This window comes from Pseudopipra pipra, chromosome 1, assembly GCF_036250125.1.
Source record: "Pseudopipra pipra isolate bDixPip1 chromosome 1, bDixPip1.hap1, whole genome shotgun sequence".
Classification (NCBI taxonomy): Eukaryota; Metazoa; Chordata; class Aves; order Passeriformes; family Pipridae; genus Pseudopipra; species Pseudopipra pipra.
This window is the reverse complement of record NC_087549.1, coordinates 44,123,282-44,146,304: the sequence shown is the minus strand read 5'-3', so window position 1 is coordinate 44,146,304 and position 23,023 is coordinate 44,123,282. Positions and strand designations below refer to the sequence as shown.

Sequence of the window (23,023 nt, the reverse complement as noted above, 5' to 3'; positions counted from 1 at the left end):
CTGCTACCACCCTAGGAAACTCCAGTACATCCCATTCTTTTCATAGGCAGTGCTGCTGAAACAGGTTTGAACCACATCTCTCTTTTTTCTTGTAGGAATACTTACTCAGCCTCTTTCTTACAGTGAGAGAGGATCCAACTAAACCATCATGTTGTGGCAGTGCTCAAGGCAGAGGAATACACAGCAGCCTTCTCTTTTTAGCTGAGGGCTGGGTAGTCCCAAATGCACACAAATGCAAAGCACTTTCCACTTTCAAAACAATCACTGAGTGGCCAGGAGAAGTGTTAGAAACATGAGCAAGAAGGAAAAGCAGCACTACTGCACATCAGGTGAGGCAGAGCTTTAGAAGGGGTTAATAGCAAGATGATGGAGTGCAAGGTATTCTCCATTTCCTATACACAAACTAATTCCAACACGAGAAAAAATGCTAACATCAGATCCAAATTAAAAGTCATTGCCATAGCACAGAATATTCTTCAGCAGGCAAGGTTAAGTGCTGAAGGACAGGCTGACCTTGCTACAAGTTCATCTAAAGTCATAAGGCTGAATAAGGAAGCTGGGCACAAATAAGTAAGTTTTTACTTGCATGAATCCTTACACAGCTACACCTTGGCAATGGATTTCTCTTAGATCAGTCACACAGCTGCTACTAACAGCAGAGACTGGCCATCATAAATTTTATGCTCCCATACTGGTAGCACCTACAGTTTAAGAACAATGATCCTATCAATCCTCCAGACCCACTACTGGCTACCAAATACAGTATTTTCCATCAAATATTTAATGAAATTAATTTTAATAGGATTTTATAGACCAGCTACAATCACTTATCATGGCCTTTCAGACTACCGCGACTTTCAGAAGTCAGACGTTATGTTACTTATTTTATTTACCATTAGAAAACTCTACATGCCGTAAAAAAGTACATATGGCACCCAGCCACCATTGAAAAGGAAAGAACTGTGTGCTTTCCAGCTTTCTAAACTAGGTTCTGGAACATTTTCTTATAGTTTTGGTAACAAATCGTTGAAGAAGCTACTTTAAGGTTTTGTCTTTCTCCAATACTTATATTATGATCGGTTTTCCGCTCCCCTTCCTGAAAGAAAACCCACCAAAAGGTTGCAAGATTTTTACTTTTTTTTTCCTGGCAAGAAGATGCTGCTCTAAGACTGCGCCACACACAAACTGGATGAGCAGCCAACTGCTGAGTGGGAGGCTCATTAAAAAGGGCCATTTGCTTGCCATATGTCTCTTTCTTCTAGACAGACTAATTCTAGTCATTAGAATTTTAACCAGAAATGCAGATTAGCAAAGCAACTTTCTGCTAAAATGGCACCAGAAATCTTCATAAGCAGAGTATTGAGAACCACTTGGTGCTCAGAGCAAGTTCCCGGTTTGACATGGGAGCCCTGATCCCAAAGCAGGGTTGGCAGAGTACCTCATCGTTGCAAGGCCAGCATTTCCCGACCTCCCAGTGGGGAGCCTTTGTCCCTCCATCTCTTTCTGCTCCTGCCATCCACCACCACCCAGGCTGCTGCTATTGTCTCCTCCTTCCTTCCTCCACCACCAATTTCCTCTCATTCCTCTCCCTCCCTACTACTGCCCTAACATTCCCACACCCAGCAGGATGACTACAGGAGTATAAGCTGACAAGATCAGCCAAACCTGTCTGCCATTGAGAAGGCTGTGCACTGTGCTCCTAGCTTAGGGAGGCAGCACAAGCACATCTGCTCCCAGCCACCTACCTAGAATATCTCTTGCAGACCTTCGCGTCCATTGGATCCGTAGGATTCTTTGACACCTTGGCGTATCTTTAACAGCGTGTGTACTACCACACCAGTACACAAGCACAGGTAACCCACAGTCACCCACAGGCTTCCTGCAGTGGACTAGCAGTCAGTCAGGGGAATCAAAGTGACAAGAAAGGAAAACAACCAACCAACCTCAACCCCAAAGGATTTCAAGTGTATCTCAGCCTCTTTTTTAGAATCAGATAAAGCAGTTTTTCAGATAGGAACATATGCATACTAGATCTTTTTATAAATATCAGTCTCTCTTCTATTTACATATTGCTTTAAGGCACTACCATTGTGAACTCAAATTCAGGTTCTCGCTTAATTTTATTTAGAAAGTTTGTCTAAATTCACGTGTTATGTTACTATAGCAACTGTTCTCTTGGAGGGTTCAACAGTACTGCACAGGAAAAATCTGATACTATGAACAATTAAAACTACTGACCATTTCCCCCATCCAACATCCCACAAGGTCTAGTGAAAGCTAAAGCTGATTTAATATGACACAGCAACTCCATTCCTATTCAGAGTATTTCTCATCCCATACCTCAGGATATGCTGTAGCCTTTCCCCCATACTGACTCTGAGGGATGCATCCTTCCCAGCAGTTGGCTCTGGGTTTCTAAGTCACATTCATAAGAATCCCTCAACTCAGATCCATGAATCTGTATTGCAGCACTACTTTGTTTTTCTTCTATTTTTGGGATGCCATTTGTGTAGCAAATGTCTTAATTCCCCCCACATTCTTTAAACCCTAGTCATTAATTTAGCAAGGACACAGTAGCTAAAGAACTGGGTTATGTAAGTCACCCTGCCCACCCATCTCACCAGTGTTCCACTTTTCCCATCAAGCTTCACAGTGATCCCACTTGGCCTACACAGACTTTTTACTTTTTGAGTTTGGAAACACAGAGGCTCACATGGCATTTTATCAGAGACAGTTTTCCCCAATCAGTACTTCCTGCCGAACGCTCTTTCTCCTCCATAGACACACTTCACAGTTGCCTATGTTCTAAAGGTTATTAATGGTGAAAAAAAATTAAACAAAATATAAATAAACTAAGCCAGTTCTGGCGGAAGACAACAGATGAACTTCCTATGATTTTGAGGAAGACCTTCAGAAACCTTCAGATGTGATCTTGCATCCTAATCACGAGTCCCTCTTTCATTTTGTGCACAGGTGCAGCCATCATAATGAAAATGGGACCTTTCACACGATGAGCTGGTCCACAGGCAGTAAAATACGGGTCAGGTGAGTACCATGAAACAACGTAACAAGGAAAAAACGCAGCCAGTTTGAATTACTTCAGCCACTCAAATGCAGCCAGCCAGCCTTGGCTGGCTATTCCCAGTCTACTGCAATACAGAATTCATGTGAGATGAACCAGAAAGGTTAAACCAGTGACAAATATTTAAAGAGTGTGCTGTGAAGGTGCCTCCCCTGAAAAACATAACCTTATTGGCATTTTGATTTAAAAGATTTTCTTACTTTACATAGGCTATCAACCATCCAAGACGACAGTAGCATCTGTCAGTGTTGTAGATTTTGTGATAGGTGGCTCAGCAGCCAGGCATTCCTAGTTTGAGGACACTCCTGAAAGCCCTTATACAGTGTACGGTGTATTTCCTTCTTTTCCCCTGCTCTGTCTGCCTTTGGGATCAAACTGCACACTCTGGTTCAACAGAAGAGTTGAGTCTCACCTGCAGTAAAGGGAATGAGTGCAAGAAACAGAGTTTCATGTCTGTATGTAAAGCTGTGAATAAGTTAACATATGCTTTCAGTATCCCTCTAACGTGTAAGTCCTTCAGAGTGAGAAGTTAAATATCCATGTTTCTCCTGTTGAGTATGGTCACCTTTGCTATTACCATTAATAGCTTTCCCCCCCACACACTGAAACAAGTTCACCTCTGCCAACAAAGAATAGAAAATATCTGCACAACAGCCCATGACAATAAAAAAAGCGAGTTTTTCCACTTCTTCAAGTTTCAAAGCTCACAGAAGTGCCTTTCCCTGACACAGCAGAATTACTGTCTTGGATCACAGGCTAAATTAAACACACAAATTATATTCTCCATATAAACAGTTATACATGACTTAAATAGCAGGGTTTATTTTCCTATTGGCACCAATTGGTACAGTAGTTCAGTCAAAGCTTAAGACATCAGTGATGTCAGTTGCTTTAATAGGCAGCACTGACGTGACCAGCTCTCGTTCCCAGACGTGAAGTGTGCCGGTTTCCATGGGGAGGATGCTCCAAAGAATTCCTACCGCACTTCCTATCAGTTGTTTTGAGCAGCAAATACTGGCTCCAGGGAAAAAAAAAAAAGTCTGTTTGAGCATCCAAAAATTCACAGATGATGTCATCCCGCACGACAGATTTCTCTGAAGCTCCCTCCCCAAACACACATGACCTATCAAGACTCCTGCTCTACATTCCTGCCAGCTGGGTTCTGTATTTACAGAAGGGAAAGACATCAATAATTTTTGCCTTGCTTGTTTGCCATGTTAGCTCAGTTGTAACAGTTCCCCCTCCAGTCCCCAGAAGCAAAAGGGACAGTCTGTCTGAAAGAGATTTCATAGACTAATTATAGAAAGCTCATGGCAATTTCTTCCCTCGCAAATTCCCATGCAGATTTAGTCCACGTAAAAAGTCAGAATATCAGCAAAGGAAAAAGTGGGGACGAACTTAAACAAAGTGAAGACAAAAGCAGAAGAGCCAACCAGATGAAATGAAAAAAAAAAGAAAAAAAAAAGGTATGCAGTAGACCATAACCAAATTCCTTAAGCATTAAAGACTGTACTTCTTTGCAAGAGTCTTCATCTGCTACTAGCATGCACTATGATCCAGGTAAGACTGATGCGATAGTTACACTGGCGACTGCATCATTCCTAGCAGTCACATGTGCTTGATTTCTTCTGTACCTGGTACTCTGTTTATATGAAAAATTCATGCAGGGTTATGTAAGAGATTAACAAAAGGCCTCATTATTCATATGAAAGATCAGCTCAAAACATAAAATTTTTTAGAATTTAATAAAAATTCTTCCTCCAAATTTGCACAGAAGGAAAAGCATATTTTTTTAAAACTGATTAAACAGTGAGCATAGCCTTTACAACTACCTTCTCTTTATTCTCTTCTTCCATTAAGGGATAACTTCGAGGCCAGATGGGTGGTGCTAAAGCTGTAAAATTCCTACTTCATGAAAACTGAAGTTCCAGACTGTAATTAAAGACTATAGGCTAACAGACCCTCTTTGAGCTCCTTAACTACCCTTAAAAATTTTTAACTGTATGATTTTCTACGGGTCTGAACATCTAGTTCAGGGTAGGAAAGGTGTGAAGCAGTTTCACACTTAATTCATTACTCGTTTCAGTGCCTAGAAACACGGAGCTTCATCCCTTCCAAACCTTGCTGGCAGGAGCTCACCAACTGGGTAGGCTTGTGTTCATCCACCTCCTCCCTTTTAAATTCTTAAGCTATACCTCATGAAAGAGGAGAATAGCTGCCTCTTGGGAACTCAGGAGCCACATTTCCAATTTCCTTCTGACTAGTTCTTAGGGTAGCCTCAAGGGGTCAGAAATGTGGGATCAGACGGAAACCTTGAGTGCAGCCTCTGATTCCCAGTAGGGATCAGCCTTTTAGTTTCAGCTTCCGAGTGGTTAAGTTAGGCAGCTTTTAAGACCCTTCTCTCAAGCACTTAAGTCTTTCCAGCATCATGTGAGCCCAGCACTCCACTGTACCAGCCAAGAGCTAAGGCAAAGTAACTCAAGCAATGCCAAGCAAATCCTGTGTGATTCAGGCCATCTCCCAGTCTTCTGGGAACCAGTTTCCTGGCTGCTATTCTACCCTCCCCTCAACTGCAATCTTTCAAAATATCATCCTCCCCAGTCAATTTCTTTAGTACAAGCCTCCAGAGCTTTTTCCCAATTGATGCAACTCCAACCGTCTTCTTTGCTGCCCACAGAGATCTGAAACAAGAAAACAAAACAAAACAAAAAAACCCCTCCACCTTACAGTGAATGCTTGTAAGGTCATAGCTGAATTTCAGCAAGTTTCAAGTTTGCAGACTTTGAGTAACAGCCAAGAACTGTGGAAGTCTGAGAGGAACATGTTATACTTGGAATCATCAGTTGTAAAAGCTTCAAGTTTTCACTCTCTCCTCCTACTCCTTTTCTCACAAATAAAACAAAAAGTTCAACACTGAGGCAACTCTTAGGTTTTTTTTTTTTTTAAGCAAGGGTAAGATTTTACTTGTGCTGAAGTCAGAAGAGAGAAAGACGACACACTGGTGTCTACAAACCACAGACTCTTAAATCCAGGTTAGAAATAGAGAAAATGCAACTATTTTCTTTCCATGAACTTCTGGGACATAATCAGACTTTTCCTCTATCACTTGGAATACTACTACCCTGTAAACTAACCCTACTGCTCTTGTTACATCAAAGAGCAGCAGCCTTTGAGAGTTGCAAATGCTACAGCAGTTCCAGTTTTGCTGCCTGGTCCATCTGAAATATCTGAAAGGTAGATTTGGAAATAAAAGAGAGTTGAATGTGGTTTCACTAAAAAGCTGAATATAAACTTTGATATATCCACCCACCAAACTGAGCATCAAGCAAATTCTACAAGTTCTGTAGGGGATATCAGGAATCTCATAGGCATAAGGCTGTATATGCACAAAGACAGAAACAGTCTCACAGTCTGCTGAGTTTAATTTATGAAGATGGTAACTTTGCAAGCAAACAAATAAAAAAAAATAAAAGGGAAGCCCCCATACATATACAGTCCTTAATTGTTATAAAACAAAATACAAAGTAGAAGAGATTCTCTAACACAGATGGTATGACAAAAAGGGAATATTTCATTAAAATTAGGTAAAAAGCTGCTACTTGGCCAGACTGGCTAGTGGGGGGACATGAAAAAACAGGAAAAAGAAGTGCACCCACAAATACAAAAGGAATAAGCAATTTTTGCCAGCAATTTTATTGACTTCATTTTGATTCTGTGATTTGATATTGCACTGTAGATCAATGGAGAAGTCTTTTCCAAAATTTAAATGGGCACAGAAAAGTGGAATAACAGACAGACAGGACCATGGGAAAGTCTGACAGCAACTAAACTTGTTGAAGGTAACTCTTTGAAAAAAAAAAAAAAAGAATATGGATATTTGCTCAGAACAGCTCATCCATTATTTCAAGGTGACAGGTTTGAAAAATCCATGAATAAGAAGAGCTTCTAGACTACAAAGCTTTGATTTCCTAAAATAGAAAAACTAAGTCTTTGGTGGGGAAAAATGAGGTAGCAACTAAACTAAAATCAAGTCGATAAATATATTTTAAGGCATAATCATGTCCCTGACAGAAAAGCATGGAATTATGCTTTATAAGGAGTTGCAGGTGTTTCAGACACTACTGATCTCCAGCTTAGAGCTGAAGATGCAAGCACTGCTCAGGAAAATGAATGTCCTCTCTTTTTCCAATACCCAGGCACTACTCTACAATCAGACTTTTAGATAAATATCAAACAGACTTACTTCTATATGTTTATTGAGATAAAAGGGTTGCAGTTCTCAGGAAACTTCACACAGTCAAGTGTTCAGAGCTACAGAAGTCACATCTCTTTTAAAAACACAAAGACTAAATGCTGGTGCAATGCTTTCCTTTAGGAGCAGTACCTGTGAAGAAAAGCTTTCAAGCCTCCAGTTGCTTTTCAGACTGTACAACTCTTTTCAAGAAAAAAAATCAAACCAAACCAAAACAAAACTTGGGTACCAGGGGGGTTAAACACATGAGTAGATTGTTTCCTTGCTTTTCTTCTGAGGGCATCCATTCATTAATCATTTACCAGCCCACAGACACATGGCAGCTTGCCTCTCTCAGAAGCACTGAATTTGGGCCCTGTTCTCCAGAAAGTGATATTCAGTTGTAGAGCACAAAAGCCCCAGGAGAACTACGTGATAGCTGGGTGCCAAGTTAAGTTCAAAGCAAAACACAAATGAAAATGCAAAACACATTTTGTATCAGGGAGTGGTGTACCTGTTGGCTAGAAAGGACTCACTTAAGTTCTCTATTCCAGAACAGTGTCCCTCCCTGTCTTAGATCTCACCCACCTCTTTGAACTTAAAATTACCCCATCAGAGCTGTACTGCTCAACTCCCACAGAAGAACAGGCATAGCTCTCCCTGGCACCACCTGCTCTTCCCAGGGAGGCAACAGCCCAGACAAAGAGCTCTTTGTCCAACATCACCCTCCTTGACCAGCAAACACCATCAAATTGCACCTGAGGCAGTGGAGAGTCTAAACTGAATGTAAGACAAGGAGGCCCCCCCCTCTGTCCCCAAGGTCAGCACAAGTTGGCAGCAAATGCCATAATGCCAATGAGCAAAGGAAGTGTGCCAGTCTAATGTTTTCTCTTCTATCCAGGGCTGGGAAGAGAGCACACTAACAGAAGATCCAGCATACTACAATCATCTAAGAGTGTTCAGCATCACCAAAGCAAAAATCAGAGGTCTTCCAGACCTTGGATGCATCAGGTTCAGGGTGGGTACTGAGAAATAGCAGCTGCTGCCATCATCAAGACAATTAGGAGATGCCTAACTCACACCACACTCCAGTGCTTTCCTCCCTCAGTGCCCAATGGCCAGCTCTCCCAGAGTGGGCAGCAGCAGGCCTGCAGGGACAGCAAAACTGTGCCTTAGAGGCAGCCATGCCTTTGGACCTGAGAAGCTTCTGCAGCTGCACGTTCTAAAATCTCAGGGATTTTGCTCTATCCTGCTCCACCACTGCAAAGGCAAGCTCACTCCTGAGAAGACCTGCAGAGAGTGTCTTCCTCTGTGTTAGCAGGACACCATGAGGAATAGGCTCATCAGGCAGCACTCCATGATTAACAAATCAAACCTGTAGAAACAGGTTTCAGTAGGACGTTTGTTGTGCGCCAATTCCAACACCAGAGAAGGGACTTCTGACTCATTCCCACCCGACACCCCACCTGGGGAAGGTTCACATGACAGGGTTTTATATTTCCTCATTTAAATGACATTAAGAGAGCTATCAGCACACTTAGGTATGCAACTGGACAGGGCATCAGTGATTACTCTGTATTAGCAATCGCACACCTTCACTCTGTGGTGGGGAGGTGTGAGTTGACAGGAATATTTCCAGCACTCTGGATGCATCATAGTGTGGCACACCCTGGAATAGGGTGTTACTTTCTAACACCTTTCGTCATCAGTTGCCTCCTGTGACCACACAGAAGGCAGCAGAGACACAAGAGGTCTCCTCCAGACCCCGGGTAAAGCTGAGTAGAAGCTTAAAGAAAAAGAAAAGGACTTTTATGTTTGTATGTTTGTATTTTTTAAAACATCATCTCAAAGGAACAGCTTTGCTCTCAGAATGGAAAAAAACCTCAAACAGACAGTAGAGAAAATGAACCCTCAGTTGCAACAACAGAGATAAGGCCCTAAAAAAACCAACAGTAAAAGTCCTGTTATGATTTAATTAAATGTGGGAGTGAGTATTTGGGGCAGAATAACCTAGATGCTGCCAACCCATCCCAAAGTACTTTTTCTTCCATTGCATGCCCTCACCAAAACTAGCACGATCTGTGGAAGAAAAGGCTGTGCTGTGTAGGTGGGGGTGTGCACACACTCCACAGCCCTCTGTGCTGCTTTTCCTGTACAGCAAGTTTTAGGCAGCTACATCCAACTTGATCATCAACTTTCACATCAATAATCTGCACACATAAAGAATTGTGGCCATGTAGTACAGGTGTTTAAGATGGACTGAACCTAAGCCATTTACAATCAGAGCAGACCACCTCTGTGGCTTGATGAGTCCTCGAAAAAGCTTTTGATAGTTTTGAGCTGTAGAGTCCTGGAAAGTAATGAAAGAAGAGTCAGACAACAACTGAGGGGCAGAGTATTAAAAACTCTCAGACAGTGTCTTCAATGCCTTTCAGTTATCACAAAATACATTTGAGACGTGGTCATCAGCACTCTGGGACACATTTTCCTATTCAGATACCTCTGCAGAGGAATGAGAGGCTGTCCTGTGTGAGCAGCAGCAGAGCAAAGCGTAATTCTGCAAGATACCAACATCTTCCAAATTCAGATCATAAACCAGTATTTTCCAGAGGCTAACCCTCAGTACGTGGCAGTTTCTGAACTTTCAAGTATTTTCATCTCATTTATCAAGTTAAAGATTACAGTGCTGCCTAAGAAAAAAAGTAACAGTAACATTTAACATCAACTGGAGGGTATTGGTGATACATGCTCGCTTTTAGAGCAGAAATTCAGTATTATGGATATCACAGTACCAGGAACAAAACAAAACTAGTTCAGACAGAGGGCTGATAAGACCTTCCTATAAGTATCAAGTATGAATTGTGTACCTGAGGAAAGCAAAGGACACCAAAGCAATGTCCATTTGCTCTGATGGTTTACCTTGGACTATTGTGAAGCCCACTCTTTCATGCCAAGGCAGGGCACTATCAGGACATTAATTTTGATATGCTCTCCATTCTATATGTACATGAAAACTTCTGTTGCTTTAGGAGCCAGAAACACATTAGTCATTTGGTTTTAATTACATAAAAATTGAACTCAATACTATATTAATTTTTACTCTAAAGAGAAGCAGACTGGAGAGAGTATTCAAGATGGAATGGTTAGACTAAAAGCTGTCATATATGACTGTTCTTTAACAGCAAATGCAAAAATTAACCATATTTGCCATCCCCAACAGAAATGACCAGGATAGCAGTTTCCCAGTAAGGAAAGGACCATCAGCAAGACTGAAGAACTTGGTTTCTGTTAATGAAATTTCACTTAAATGTGAAACACATAATTTTCCTTCTTTAACAAGGCTTTATTGTATTTTTGTATTGCATTGTTTAATAAGTGTATCAGAATCTGATTAAGCATGTAGCAAAATAGGATTTACTTTATGCTCATATTTTTATATGTGAATAATGACTTTGTGGTACTTAAGGCCACAATCTCAGGGGAATAAACAACAGTTTCAACTTCTCTTCCTGCTCAACTGTTGCAACCAAAATCATGCTGCAATTTGTGACTTAAAAAAAAGGTATTCCACTAAAGTAAAAACAAACCTAGAAAGTACTGAGCTCTTACGTTCCCTCTCTGATGGTCATTCTGGTAAGCAGTACATCTTACTTGACAGAAGTTTAAAATTTAAGTATGCAAAAAGTCAGTCCTATAATCCAAAATTTATATAGCATTACAGTTTACAAACATTTGCCTACAAGGACATAAAATCCCTCCTCTAAAACCAAAAACTAATGGCTGAGCCCCATATCAACATTCTGCCAACTGTTCTAGCTGTGCTTTCTGCAAAGACAGAAAGCACTCACATGCAAACAGAGAGCTGTGCCAGCCAGCTCACACAGCAATCATCATCTGACGGCACTACCTTTTGGTAGCTGTAAGTCCTTCTCAGAAAGGTAATGATTCTGGAGCACCTGCCACCTCCCAGCCTTCTCAGAGATCAGTGCAGAGCAGAGCCCCAGCTCGCTCCAGAGCCAGCTGCATAACTGTGTCAGGTCAGCACCAAGCCCAGCAATTAAACTTGGCCTTTTTAGTGCAGGGTTCTGGATCCTGAGAGCAGTGAACCCAAGGCACCACACAGCACAGCACTGAAAGCACACTCAGTGTTAGCCTGTAGATCTCTGTACAGTACTCCACAGCAGCACAAGGTAACTTTAGGGTATGGAAGACATCTCTAAATGCATCCAAGTGCCAGACTGCAGCCCTTTCCTAACTAATCCTTCATATGCTTAGATTCCTCTCTCCTTTCATGTAGGCAAGCCCATCAGACATGCTCTGATTCTGCAAGTTAGCACTGACCATTTTCATGAAGCTCCTTTGGTAGCATCAGAGTCCATCACATATTCAGTAAGTGCCCTCAGTATGTGGCAGTTTCTGAACTTTCAAGTATTTTCATCTCATTAACAAAGGTTTTGTGGCAGGGAACTTTCTGGAAATTGACAGCAAAATGTAGTCTGCCAACTAAACACACGCTCTTTTTCTGCATTAACACAAGCCAGGAAGAAAAGCTCATTAACATTTTTGTAGTATCTTAGGGGACAGATTTTGATTTTGCTGGTGTCTGTGTAAATTTAAGCTACTAATGAATGGAAATATGGAGAGTCAGGAAACCCTGCTTAGCAGAACTTTGTTAACTTGAAAAATGAAGGATCAACTTCAGAAAACCTTTAAAGAGTCAATCTTCTTTCATGCCAATAACCATTTTATTTTCTGTTCTCTTTCTTCCAGGAATCTGGGAGGATTTTAAAATGCGGCATTCAGTTTGAAGGAAGAGAAATGTTTATCTGTCTACAGCACTGGAGCTTATGCAGCCAGGACACGTAAAATAAAAAAGTCAATGTTACTAAGCATAAGCACTAGAAGCTGTTTATACTAAGAAAGTTAAATTCAGAAAGTTTTAAAGCCACATCTATTATGATGTCTATATGCCATCAGACCCAGTTTTTACATCTTAAAAAAAAAATAATTAACCTTCCAGAAGCAAACTCCAAGGACAAACAGTACATAAGAAGGCAAGTAGTGCAAGTTTCATGTCTGAAATAGGGTGCACCACAGCAGTTACAGCAGTGGTGAGATTAACAGAAAGCATTTCAGCCAGGTCTTGTACACCTCAGCACACTCTCACTGCACCAGTGTTTTAAAGGAGACTGTAACAGAGCTGAGTACATTACTCAATTGACAAGTGTTTATGCAGAAGACCAAGTAAAACACTAAGCCCCTGTCTTTACTTTGTAGCCATGGCTCTTTCAGTTCACACTTTCCAGCTTTAAAGTTTTCTATCTACCGCGATAAGATAAGCATTTCCTACTCACATAGTATTGTTCTATTCAGCTTGTGAATAAGGACATTAAACAGCATGGAACAGTATTAAAAATAATTTCCTGGGAAAGTAAAAGTAATTTGAAATCATAAAATAAATATGGATTAGTTGCATCATAGCTACTTGGAACAACAGTATTTACTACATCATCCAAAAAGGCTGACAGTGACAAGGAACTACTGAGGAGTGTTAGTTTAAAAACTATGGTATTATTACAAAGGGTCCCTGGCTTTTAACATGGAAATATTAAAAAAATCCCCCCCCAGCTTGAGTATGCAACGAAGTGTAAAACCCATTCCATCTTTGTCCAAACATTTCAAGGCATTTTCAAGCTTTCGCACTTGTGTCTCCACATTCACAGATGAGAAGTGCTGGCAACTCATTATGCTCAAATTGAAATCAATTCCTCTACATAGCTACATGTTCTGTTAATATGCCGCTCAATGAAATACATGTATTTAGTAGCCCTGGGAGCAAATTAGTATCTCTTGTGCTCTGCAACATTACTAAAAAGTTAAGTCACAGACAGTGGCATCAGAGGCTGAGCTTCACTCTGTCAAATGAAGTGATCATTGTAAGTGGTAGGCAATTCATTCTTCTTGAATTTGCATTTCAGGTCAACAATAGCTTTACCTGCATAATGTACAGGGATTTCTATCTTTGGCCCTATGACGTAGTGACCCTCCTCCAGACTGTGAGCTGTAATTGTTGTCCACTGTCGACATGAATGAATCAGAAGATGATCGCTCTCCCGAAGACCTTCTACAGTTTCTCCTGCAAAACAGATGTAGGGTTTTTTTAAAAAAAACAGACTTATTGCATGAAGAATTAGGAAAACTTCACAACAAGCATTTTATTCTCAGTGGTCCTTATTTTTTCCAGACTTTTGATATTTAAAAATCCAAATTAATAGATTTCAATTCTAGAGAGTATTTGATTTTGCAGCGTAAGCACTTTACCATCGAGAAAACAAACATAAAGCAGAACAACTCAGAGCATGCATACAATAATATAGAGACGCAATTCAGATTACTCAGTAGTGGCTCTGGGGCTCCTTTTTCAGCTTACTGCATAAACAGACTCTTCATATTTCTATTTCTGTCTGCCTATCACACTTCATACAAATGCTTGAGAGGTCTCTTAATTTTTAAATAAAGGGAAAACCCCAACATATTCATATGTTAAAAGATCAGCATCACACCATCCTACAGCCACCTGAAGCCAAGTCTTGCTCATTACTATGAAGTAACTGGATATCACACTCGCAGGTACACAGATATCATCTTTGTCATTCTATGCCTTTGCAAGTCACTGCCTAATTAGCCATTCATAGGTCTGTAAACTTAATCCTATCACTTAATGAGGAGAAATAAATAAGTAAAAATTCAACGCACACCAAAGTCCCCTCCCAAAGAGAAATTCTACCAGAAGCCCCCCCAGGCAATGTGTAGCTCATCTTTGTAAGGCCCTCTCTCATACTCTGGTGTCTGTCAAATCAATCCCAAACACAGTCAGAGATACAGCTCTCCTTTCTTCCCCTGTCCCTACCAATTCCTCTTCATTTCTGCAGAGTATTCTCCCCTTCTCTACAGTTTACAGCACCAGATCAGGACTAGAGTGCATTGCTTGGTTTTAGACAGACCACTCAAAATTCCAGCTATACATCTCAAGCACGATATACGAAAAAATTTCACAGAGCAGGATGTATCATAGCAGACTGCTCTTACACACCTGCAGTCCTGCCCACCATGCTTCTGCATTAAACACAAAAACCCCAGCCTTTCTCAAGGTGTCTTTAAAGCAGTCATTTGAACTCTCAAGAACACTCAGTAGACTCTAAACACGGGCCAAGAATAATGGAGCTTTAAATTTCATTTCCCTTCTCTCCCACCAGCCCTCTGCAGCTACAGCCAAAAATAATGCAAGTAGTTTAGCCCTGAAATCAAGTTTGGACAAAACCCATCCCCTTCAGCTACTACAACAAACTGCACTTTCTCCTCACTGTCCTCTGATATTCCTAAAAGTCAGTGGAAGAATGAGAATTTCCTCAGCCTGGGGCAGAAGACATTTCCCTTATTCAATCTCTGCAGAGGAGAGCTACTTCCCACTGAGATTTTTATTTGCCCACAACAGGCACTCTTTTCCACCGTAGGCAACAGCTACTACACACCCCATTCCTGCCTGATTTCATGCTCCCATTCTATCAGAAAACATCCTCCTACACGATTCAAAACACAGCAACTGGCGTGTATGAGAATTGTTAGATCTTAAATCAGAAGAGACCATTACGACCATCTGCTCCAACACCCTTTGGCCACAGGATTTTGCTTGTTTTCTCCAGAAACTTGGATTTGGCTAAACAAAGGAGAGACCTGGCCCAACCTGCAGATTCCAATAGATAGACTTTCCTGGGTCTGCTGTTCATGGCCTGTTAAACCTTAAAAAAGTTCCTGTCTTGCAGATTTGGGTCTTTAACTTACAACAGTGTGTAAACTGCTATTACAGGGTTGTAGAAGAGGAACAAAAAAAATTTAAAAACATCAAAAGCTATACAGAGTTCCTTAATACTAGTCATTTTTGCTCCCATGAAGGTACAATTTCCAGGTTTCCTTCTTTTTCACAGCACAGAAGGTAGCTTCCAGGTAAACAGGCCGTTTCATGAACTGGTTTCCAAGTGTTCCTTGAACCACATCCCTTGGCAACCCAGACAGGCAGGCTGCTTAACACCAGCTCCTGATCCCTGGGAAGCACTTCCCCTCCACCCACACTGGCATAAGGGACCTTGGAAAGTCTAGGGAAGAGTGGCAAAACTGCCATACAGCACCAGAGAACTCTTCGGCCCCAACCATATCTTGAAAGAAATTCAGATATATTTGTTGGAGGGGTCATGCATCTGATAAATTTTAGTAAATTATCAGACCTTGAGCATCTCCTGTTTTCTGCTCACAGGGAAACTCCTAATATGTATAAAAATTATCTTCAGTGGCTGAAATTTTGAGGGAAAGCACAATAATAATAATAATAATAATAATAAATGGTGTTACCTGAAACTCATGTTTCAGTTCAGATTGTTACACTTATGTTTCCTATAATCCGTGGCAACAAGTAATTATTTTGTCCCACAACAAAATCAAACTAATGACACCTAAGGGAAGAATTAGTGTTTTACTAGTTTCACTGCCAGTAGTAAACAAATTTGGAATAAAATAAAAAGCATCTCTGGTATGCTTTTTCTCTGCCTTACAATCTGTAGGTATAATTTCAGATCATTACCTAAAGGAAGGCTGGATTCTACATCCAGGATTGCAGGGAAATAATTACAGTATGGGTCACTCTCGAAGAGTCTGAGAAACATATTCTCAGGAAAATAAAGACACCCATTATGAAAAGGTGCTTCCAGTCATGGCTCACATGCCATGATCTGTTAAAGTGGTTACTCCACTAAAACTGGGTGGGACAGGTGAGTGTAAAAAGAGATTAGTAAGGCAGGCCCAAGACTAACTACGTAATTGAGTCTGCAGCTGGAAGTAGCTGTATTTTTTAAACAGAACCTTGGAAACCACAATTCTTATTATAACAATTATTTGCTGCAACCAATTACACAGGAAACGAATTTTGTGCTTTGCCACAGGAGACTGAGCCAAGGAGAGAAGGTGGAGCAGATGTGACAGGGAGGTGACATTCCCCCTGGCTCCCTCACAATAGGAAGGTCTGTTCTTACCAAGCCCTGATCTTTCCTAACCATGGGCGAGACGGATTCCTGGGGTTGCTTTATAGGAAGAGGCTCCTTGCCACCAAGGAAATAATGGACTCACAAAAACACCTGGCTAATGATGGTCTCCATGCTACAGGAGGAAAACGTGACTGAGGACAACGGAATATGGCAATACATACTCTCTTCTTTCTTCCCTTTTCTTCTAGTCTGTCTCCCCCATAAGACTTGCTCGCTGCTTTTAAAGTGGTTTCTTCCAGGTAAGAGACACCTCTGACACTTGCTACACGACTCGGCTCCCAGCCCAACCCAGCCCAGACTTAGCCCTTTACACTTCTTGGCCAACTGTACTTTGCAAAACAGCCACACACATTCAATCTGATTTCCCCCCCACCTCAGTAACACAAGTTATGCAAGCTTTCCATTAATCACATTTCAGCTATGTGGGAGAGAACTCAGCAATCCTCACATTCACCAACTATGCAACTCGGTTCTCACCTATTCAACATACTCCTACGCCGCTACTTACATAAAAACAAGATGCCATGAGAAAACAGAGAACACAGGCCACTCATCTTCAGTAGCAGTTTTGTCTCTTATGATCCAGTACGGATTAGCTCTATCTTTTCATCCTCTCCTCCTCGACGCCCCACATGCCTGTAATATAATTAAACCACTACAAAGAATCTACAGGCAAATATTTGTATTGTTTTTCTTCCCCCCAAATAAATGTCAGAGAAGCAAAGAACTACAACGTGCAACTCCCCACCCTACTCCAAGTTGTCTACCTCTTTCCAAATATGAGTCAAGTTTATTCATAATCATGCCTGAGACTAAGAAACCCATGATTCGCTAACAGTGCCTAAACCCTAAATAAAGTGACAACACCCATCCTTGCCTGAGATTAAAAGCCTCGCACTTCTGAACTGAAAACTTAGCCTGTATGTTCTGTCATAAGCTGTCCTCCCACAAGCACTCTGACCACAACCACTATTCGGGCTACTTCACCCTGCACCACCAAAGCAGCACTGCAACAGGTCTTCATGTGTTCATTGTTCATTCCAAACAAGATTCACTATCATTTTTTAATTACATGACTCATTTCCACGAAATTCCTATAAACCTCCAACATTGTAAACAGCACCCTTTTTGAAGGGCAGTCGCAGGGGGAATGCTGACCGGGAAAGGAAAATTGTTCGCATGTTGATACAGCTATAAAAAAAAAGGTAATTTCTTAATCAAGAGTTGCATGCTTATTAAATACCACCTACATTAAATACCAATACTTTAATAATTCTTTCCAGTTCCAAAACTGGATCATCCACATTTGGCAAATCTTGGCTGTCACTGTAAACACTCCAATTTCAAATTAACAGCTAACAACTGTAGCAAGACTGGGAGCAGGACACCTTGATCTACAAATTCAGAGATGAATTTCTATTTTCACTTGCAGTTTTTAAGAACCAAGTGAGAAAACAGAGGTCAACTACGTGCAGGGACTGAATTTATAAACGTCAAAGCTGCGGCACAGAAGGAAGCAAGCACTGACCTCCCTGCAAGTAGTTGCCACTGTTTACTTTCTAAAGACATACACTTTTATTTATTTTAGCCTTTCACAATTCCCAAATGTCTAGGGTAAAGCCTCGGGGGTAGAACTGAAGACCACTCCATTTTTGAAGGGTTTGAGCACTCTCACCTCCTCTTTGCTTCCTTCTGGGTCATAGAATATCTCAAATTGGAAGGGACCCACAAGGATCATAAACTCAACTCTTTACTTCTTGCAAGACTGCCTAAGACTAAACCATATGACTAAGAGTATTGTCAAGATGCTCCTTGAACTGACAGGTTTGGTGCCTTGACCACTTCCATGGAAAGCCTGTTCCAGTGACCGACCACCTAGTGAAGAGCCTTTTCCTAATATCCCATTACAGTCCATAAAAGAAAATTCACACAGGTCCCACATATTATGCTTGCCAAAGACAACAGTGACTTTTCAACACCAACCACTAAAGAAAATTCATCAAACAAATGAAAAAAATCCCAAAAAACAACAACCAAGCCCCAACTTTAAAGGTTCTCCTCCTAGTATCGAAAAACTAACATTCAAGTCACTGCAAAACATTCAGGCCAACGTGACTCATTCACTCACAGAAACTACACTGCTAAAAATAAGCACTGATCTACAGGAATATAAACGCTTTATAATGCCACACACTGTCATCATGGCTAAGAGGTTGCATCAATGCTTTAAAGCATAAGCTCTGCGTCTGGGGACATTCAAATAGTAGGTAACAAGGTAATTCAGAGAAAGAGAAGTCGCATGCAAGGTTCCAGTAACGTAACAGATTCCATTTGCACACACCAGATGAACTAGATACCATTTCCTCCTGCCAGGAAGATGGTTATGGAGACATTCCACTCATCTCATTCATCATAGAAGACTGAAAAGTGAGCTTAATGCTGTCCCTTGCACATCAGTTCCAGCATGCTGAATTTTCTCTTCATGGATCAAAAAGGCTAACAGAAAAGAGCTCACAAGAAAATTAAGATGGCTTTTGTGAAATAAGTGGTGAAGAAGATGCCTACAAAACCCCAGGGAAAACTCAGCAAGACTTAGGGCCATGTGTTTTCATTAAGCCTAAACACCATCTGCATGCAAGGCAACAGATGCTGTACAATTAAGTGCATCACCCAGACTGTCTTGGTCAGCTAAGTAGGTGGTGAGTTTAATTATTCCATCTAATGTTCCACAATCACATTATATATTATTAAACAGAAAAATCTCAGCAATATTAAAATCATTTCAGTGGGTGCTCAGCCAGGTACCTACAAAACCACACAAGAGAATAACTTCAACTTTATCCCCACTCAAGTTTGCACTAACATTTATTAGGAATGAAGGGTTAATTGGTGCAACTGCAAAAAGAAGTGGTTGGCTGGTCAGGTGAGCAGTCTGCTGCACAGTAACTATGCAGAACTGTCAGCATGTGGCCAGTGTTACAAGGGAAGAAGGTTTATTTTGCAACAACTGAAAGCTAAGAGATGAAATTATTAGAAGCCGGAAAAAAGAAACAAGTGAGGTTCTTTGTTATTTATCATGCTGTCCCCACACCGAGGAGCCCTACTGACACGGTATCTGGGCATGCAGCTTCACTGGACTTACCCTGGTTGAGGACCAAACAAGCCATACATTAACATACACCTTAAAACTATCCTACTGCATCACAAAAAACAAAGGACAGCCCCAGCCAGTATGAAATGAAGTTACAATCTATTGTTAAAAAAGAAAAGGCAAAAAGAAAAAACAAAAAACCAGTATGACAGACCTCATGACTGTGCAAAGAGATGTTTCGGGTCAGAGGGAGGTCACAGTGCTAGCACAAATATAAATGCCAGCGCTGCTTTTCCATGCCAAAAGAAGGAACCTACAACACCATGCACTAATAAACTTATAAAAGCTGTCTTGTTTTTGGAAAGGCAAACTTGAATTCCTACTCAAGTGACAGCTAGTCACATAGCTCACACACATGGTAACACCTTAAGATGAATTCAATTCCTTTTCACCGTTCTGGAAGATCCACAGCAGGTAAAAGCTAAAGCCAAGGCCTCCTTTCAGCACAAAAGTTCAGGGGTCCCTCATCTAAAAAATGGAAAGCTCAGGGCCCAGCACCAATGAGACAGCACACCTGAAGAGTCCATACACAGGTCAGAAACACCCAGCAGTGCACAGCGAGTACCTATGAACTGCAGGCACTGCACACACCAGCTTCAGCCTCCTTGGCAATGAGGGGCTGTGAGCATCACAGGTACCTGCAAGCCTTTCTAAGGTACGCTTTGCAATGTGGCCAGGTGCTAATACCAGGCTAGGTACCACAACATCCTTTTGTCTTTTTTTAGAAAAAAACCAAAGCAAACCAACCAATCAACCCACCAAAACCAAATGAAACCAAAACCAAAACCAACCAAAAAAACCCAAAACAAAACAAAACAAAACAAAAACAAACAAAAAAACCCCAACCAAAACCCAACAACAAAAAACCCCCAATCATAACTCAGAGCCATTCTCATCTGGGAGTCTGTGTTTTGTCTCACTGGCGGACTCATCCTTTACATAATCTTCAAACAGCACTCAGCACTTTGTTTCTTGTTTAGCCAGTTAATCGTTTGGGCTTCTGATCTCTTGAAATACAACACGACAAAAACCAAGGCATAAGGATCCACAGAAAAACAACAGACAGCAAATTCTTGTTCCACACAAAACAAGTAAGCCAAAAAAGATCAAGATATATGTCAGGCTACATCACGAAGAGCTCACTGTTAATTTCAATTTGGACTCCTTAGATTCAGGGACACACAGAAGCACCACTAGTGCTCAAGCAGCACTGCACTGAGTATGTTGCTTTCATGGTAGTAAGAGTACAAGTTCTCTGGAAAACACACACAAAAAGCTCCACCCAAATTGCTAGCATGGGCAACAGGTCAATGGAAGAGAACTCCAAGTTGTCAATTTTCCAAACTCTTTGAGTCTTGGCATCTATTTTCATTGGAGCCTGAACTCAAAGAGCAGCATGAATTCTTTCACTTAGGGAACAAGACTATATGCCTAAATAACCCTCTGTGGTTCTAATACATGCAATGGAGGAGAAACAAAAAAAATTAGTATGTGACAACTCAGTAGAAGACAGACCTAGCATATTCTATTTGTTAACCAAACACCTGCATTGCCATCATACATGACTATCTGAGTGCAGTTGTCATCAAAGAGATGAAAGAAACAAGTGAGCAAATGCCCTTTTTTCCATCAGAAACACAGACTTCATTTGAAGTCAGAATGGTTTTGCTGTTTTAGGCAGACTGAAACTGCAACAGTGAGTGGGACAGCTTCCATCAGACTTCCACATGGCTGTCAGCACATGATCCTTCACCACGTCCAGCACTCAGTCCTATTACTGCTACCACATCTCACGGGCACAACAGCTGCCTCTTCTCCTACAGACCATTTCACTAATACTTAAAGTTTCCTTCTTTTATAAGGAGAAGTTTGGAATTTACGTTTTGGGAGAAGAAACAAAAAGTTCTTTCTAAGCCTGAATATTCAAATTAGGACAAATCATTTTATTTTATTATTATTTAGCAGGTCATGCAACCTCTCCTCATGACAACTTCTACCTGAACTCTGAGGGAGGGTGGAGGAAGTCAACCCTTTTGTTTTCTGCATGCTGCATCATACTCCAGAGTATCTGTTGGGTATTTACCAATGGAGACATACCTCAATGAATGTCAAAGACTAATAAATATTAAATTAGGGTGGTTTGCTTGCTTAAGCTTTGGCACTGTACTTAGTTACTGAGTCAAATCTCCATGAGCTGTTCAGCCTGCCAGTGCTATTTCTTCCGCAAAAGCACTGGTCTATATGTAGGTCAGCGGAAAAAGTTCATTAGGTAAAGAACAACATCCAAATTTTCCAGCCATAAGTAGCAACGGGAATTTGTATGGAAAAAATTCACATCCCTGTAATGTCCCTCAAAGGAAGGAAAGAAAACCCCGGAAATATTTTGTTACATGATAAAGCCTACTTGTAGCAACATTAGACCTACATGAATTGAATTTTTTTTTCTTTTTTCTTTTTTTTTTTTTGGTCACTGTGACTGAACAGATGCTTGGAAAAGTTACTCTTGCATAAAATGCCTAATGGGAGAGAAGTAAAAAGGGCATGCAATTGTAGAAAACACTGCTACTGAAGAAAAATATGCTCTGAAAGTCTCTCCATGTTATCAGTCTCACTTTGTTATTCCATACAGATACAAAAAAATTAAAATCCAGCTGATCAGACAAACTTCCTTGTTTAAAGAAAAGCAAAACAACTTGTAGGGGAGTATATCATACACAGTCTAAATACAGACTGCCAGTGAGTTAAAAGGGTATAAATATTGTAATTTCTAGGAGCAAATGTTGTAGTTTCTAGGAGTAAGATAAAAAATAAAACAACAGCCAAAACAAACCCAACCCATGTTAAAATTTAAACATCTCAGAGCTATAAAACATAGTGTACTAAATTTTTAATTTAAAGTAGGCAGATTCATTAGGAAAGCCTGACAGCGGTCTCATCTGACTGTGTCTGAGCATAGGGGAAAAGATGAAAGCAGAGGGCTCAGTGCCCAGCTACAGAATCTTTGGAGCTTGCCACACAAGTATCTGGAATAAAAATTCCAGTTATATCTAGGATGGTTGATAATCAGCCTCACTCTTCAGTTTCCTGTCTTCCTTCTCAAACAAATTCCCAAGCAGTTTTCAATATGTGCTTCCATTTAACACTTCCATTCCTGCAGCGCATTCATTTGTGCTGCTTCCTATTGTCTGGATAAACCAGTAGTTCTGTCATGATTCAAACTGTGACCTAACAGCCCTCTCTCAGAAAAAAAAATCCAAATATTGACTTAACCTTCCATCAGCTGCATAGACTCCACATCTTCCAGTGGATGACAAGTTCCCCTTGACAGCATAAGGATTCATACTTATTTTGATTTTAAGATGAGTTATATGCTTCCTTCTTTTGCCAAAAGCAAGAAAAGGGAAAAAGTTGCTAGTAAAGGAGGGAAGATCAGACAAAATTACTTGAAAATCTTGGGTGCTGTC

General features: G+C 40.8%; 1 protein-coding gene and 1 long non-coding RNA gene across 5 annotated transcripts in view; one reads left to right on the top strand and one right to left on the bottom strand.

The window, feature by feature from the left end:
* The window catches only part of GAREM1 (GRB2 associated regulator of MAPK1 subtype 1), a 99,115-nt gene that overhangs the window by 62,178 nt on the left and 13,914 nt on the right, over positions 1–23,023 (bottom strand). The window contains exon 2 of one of the 3 annotated variants that reach the window (XM_064654200.1): positions 13,309–13,449. The exons of 1 other annotated variant lie outside the window; for it this stretch is intronic. In XM_064654200.1, the coding sequence (XP_064510270.1) occupies positions 13,309–13,449 (141 nt within the window). Of the gene's footprint in view, positions 1–13,308; positions 13,450–23,023 lie in introns of those variants that run through there. One more of the 3 variants, XM_064654222.1, reaches the window with a different exon arrangement.
* Positions 9,072–12,202, top strand: LOC135414036 (uncharacterized). 2 transcript variants are annotated; one of them, XR_010430545.1, is made up of 3 exons: positions 9,072–9,130; positions 11,611–11,702; positions 12,084–12,202. It is a non-coding gene; the product is annotated as an uncharacterized LOC135414036 (long non-coding RNA). The 2 variants fall into 2 exon arrangements; XR_010430544.1 differs by lacking the exon at positions 9,072–9,130 and adding an exon at positions 10,746–11,503.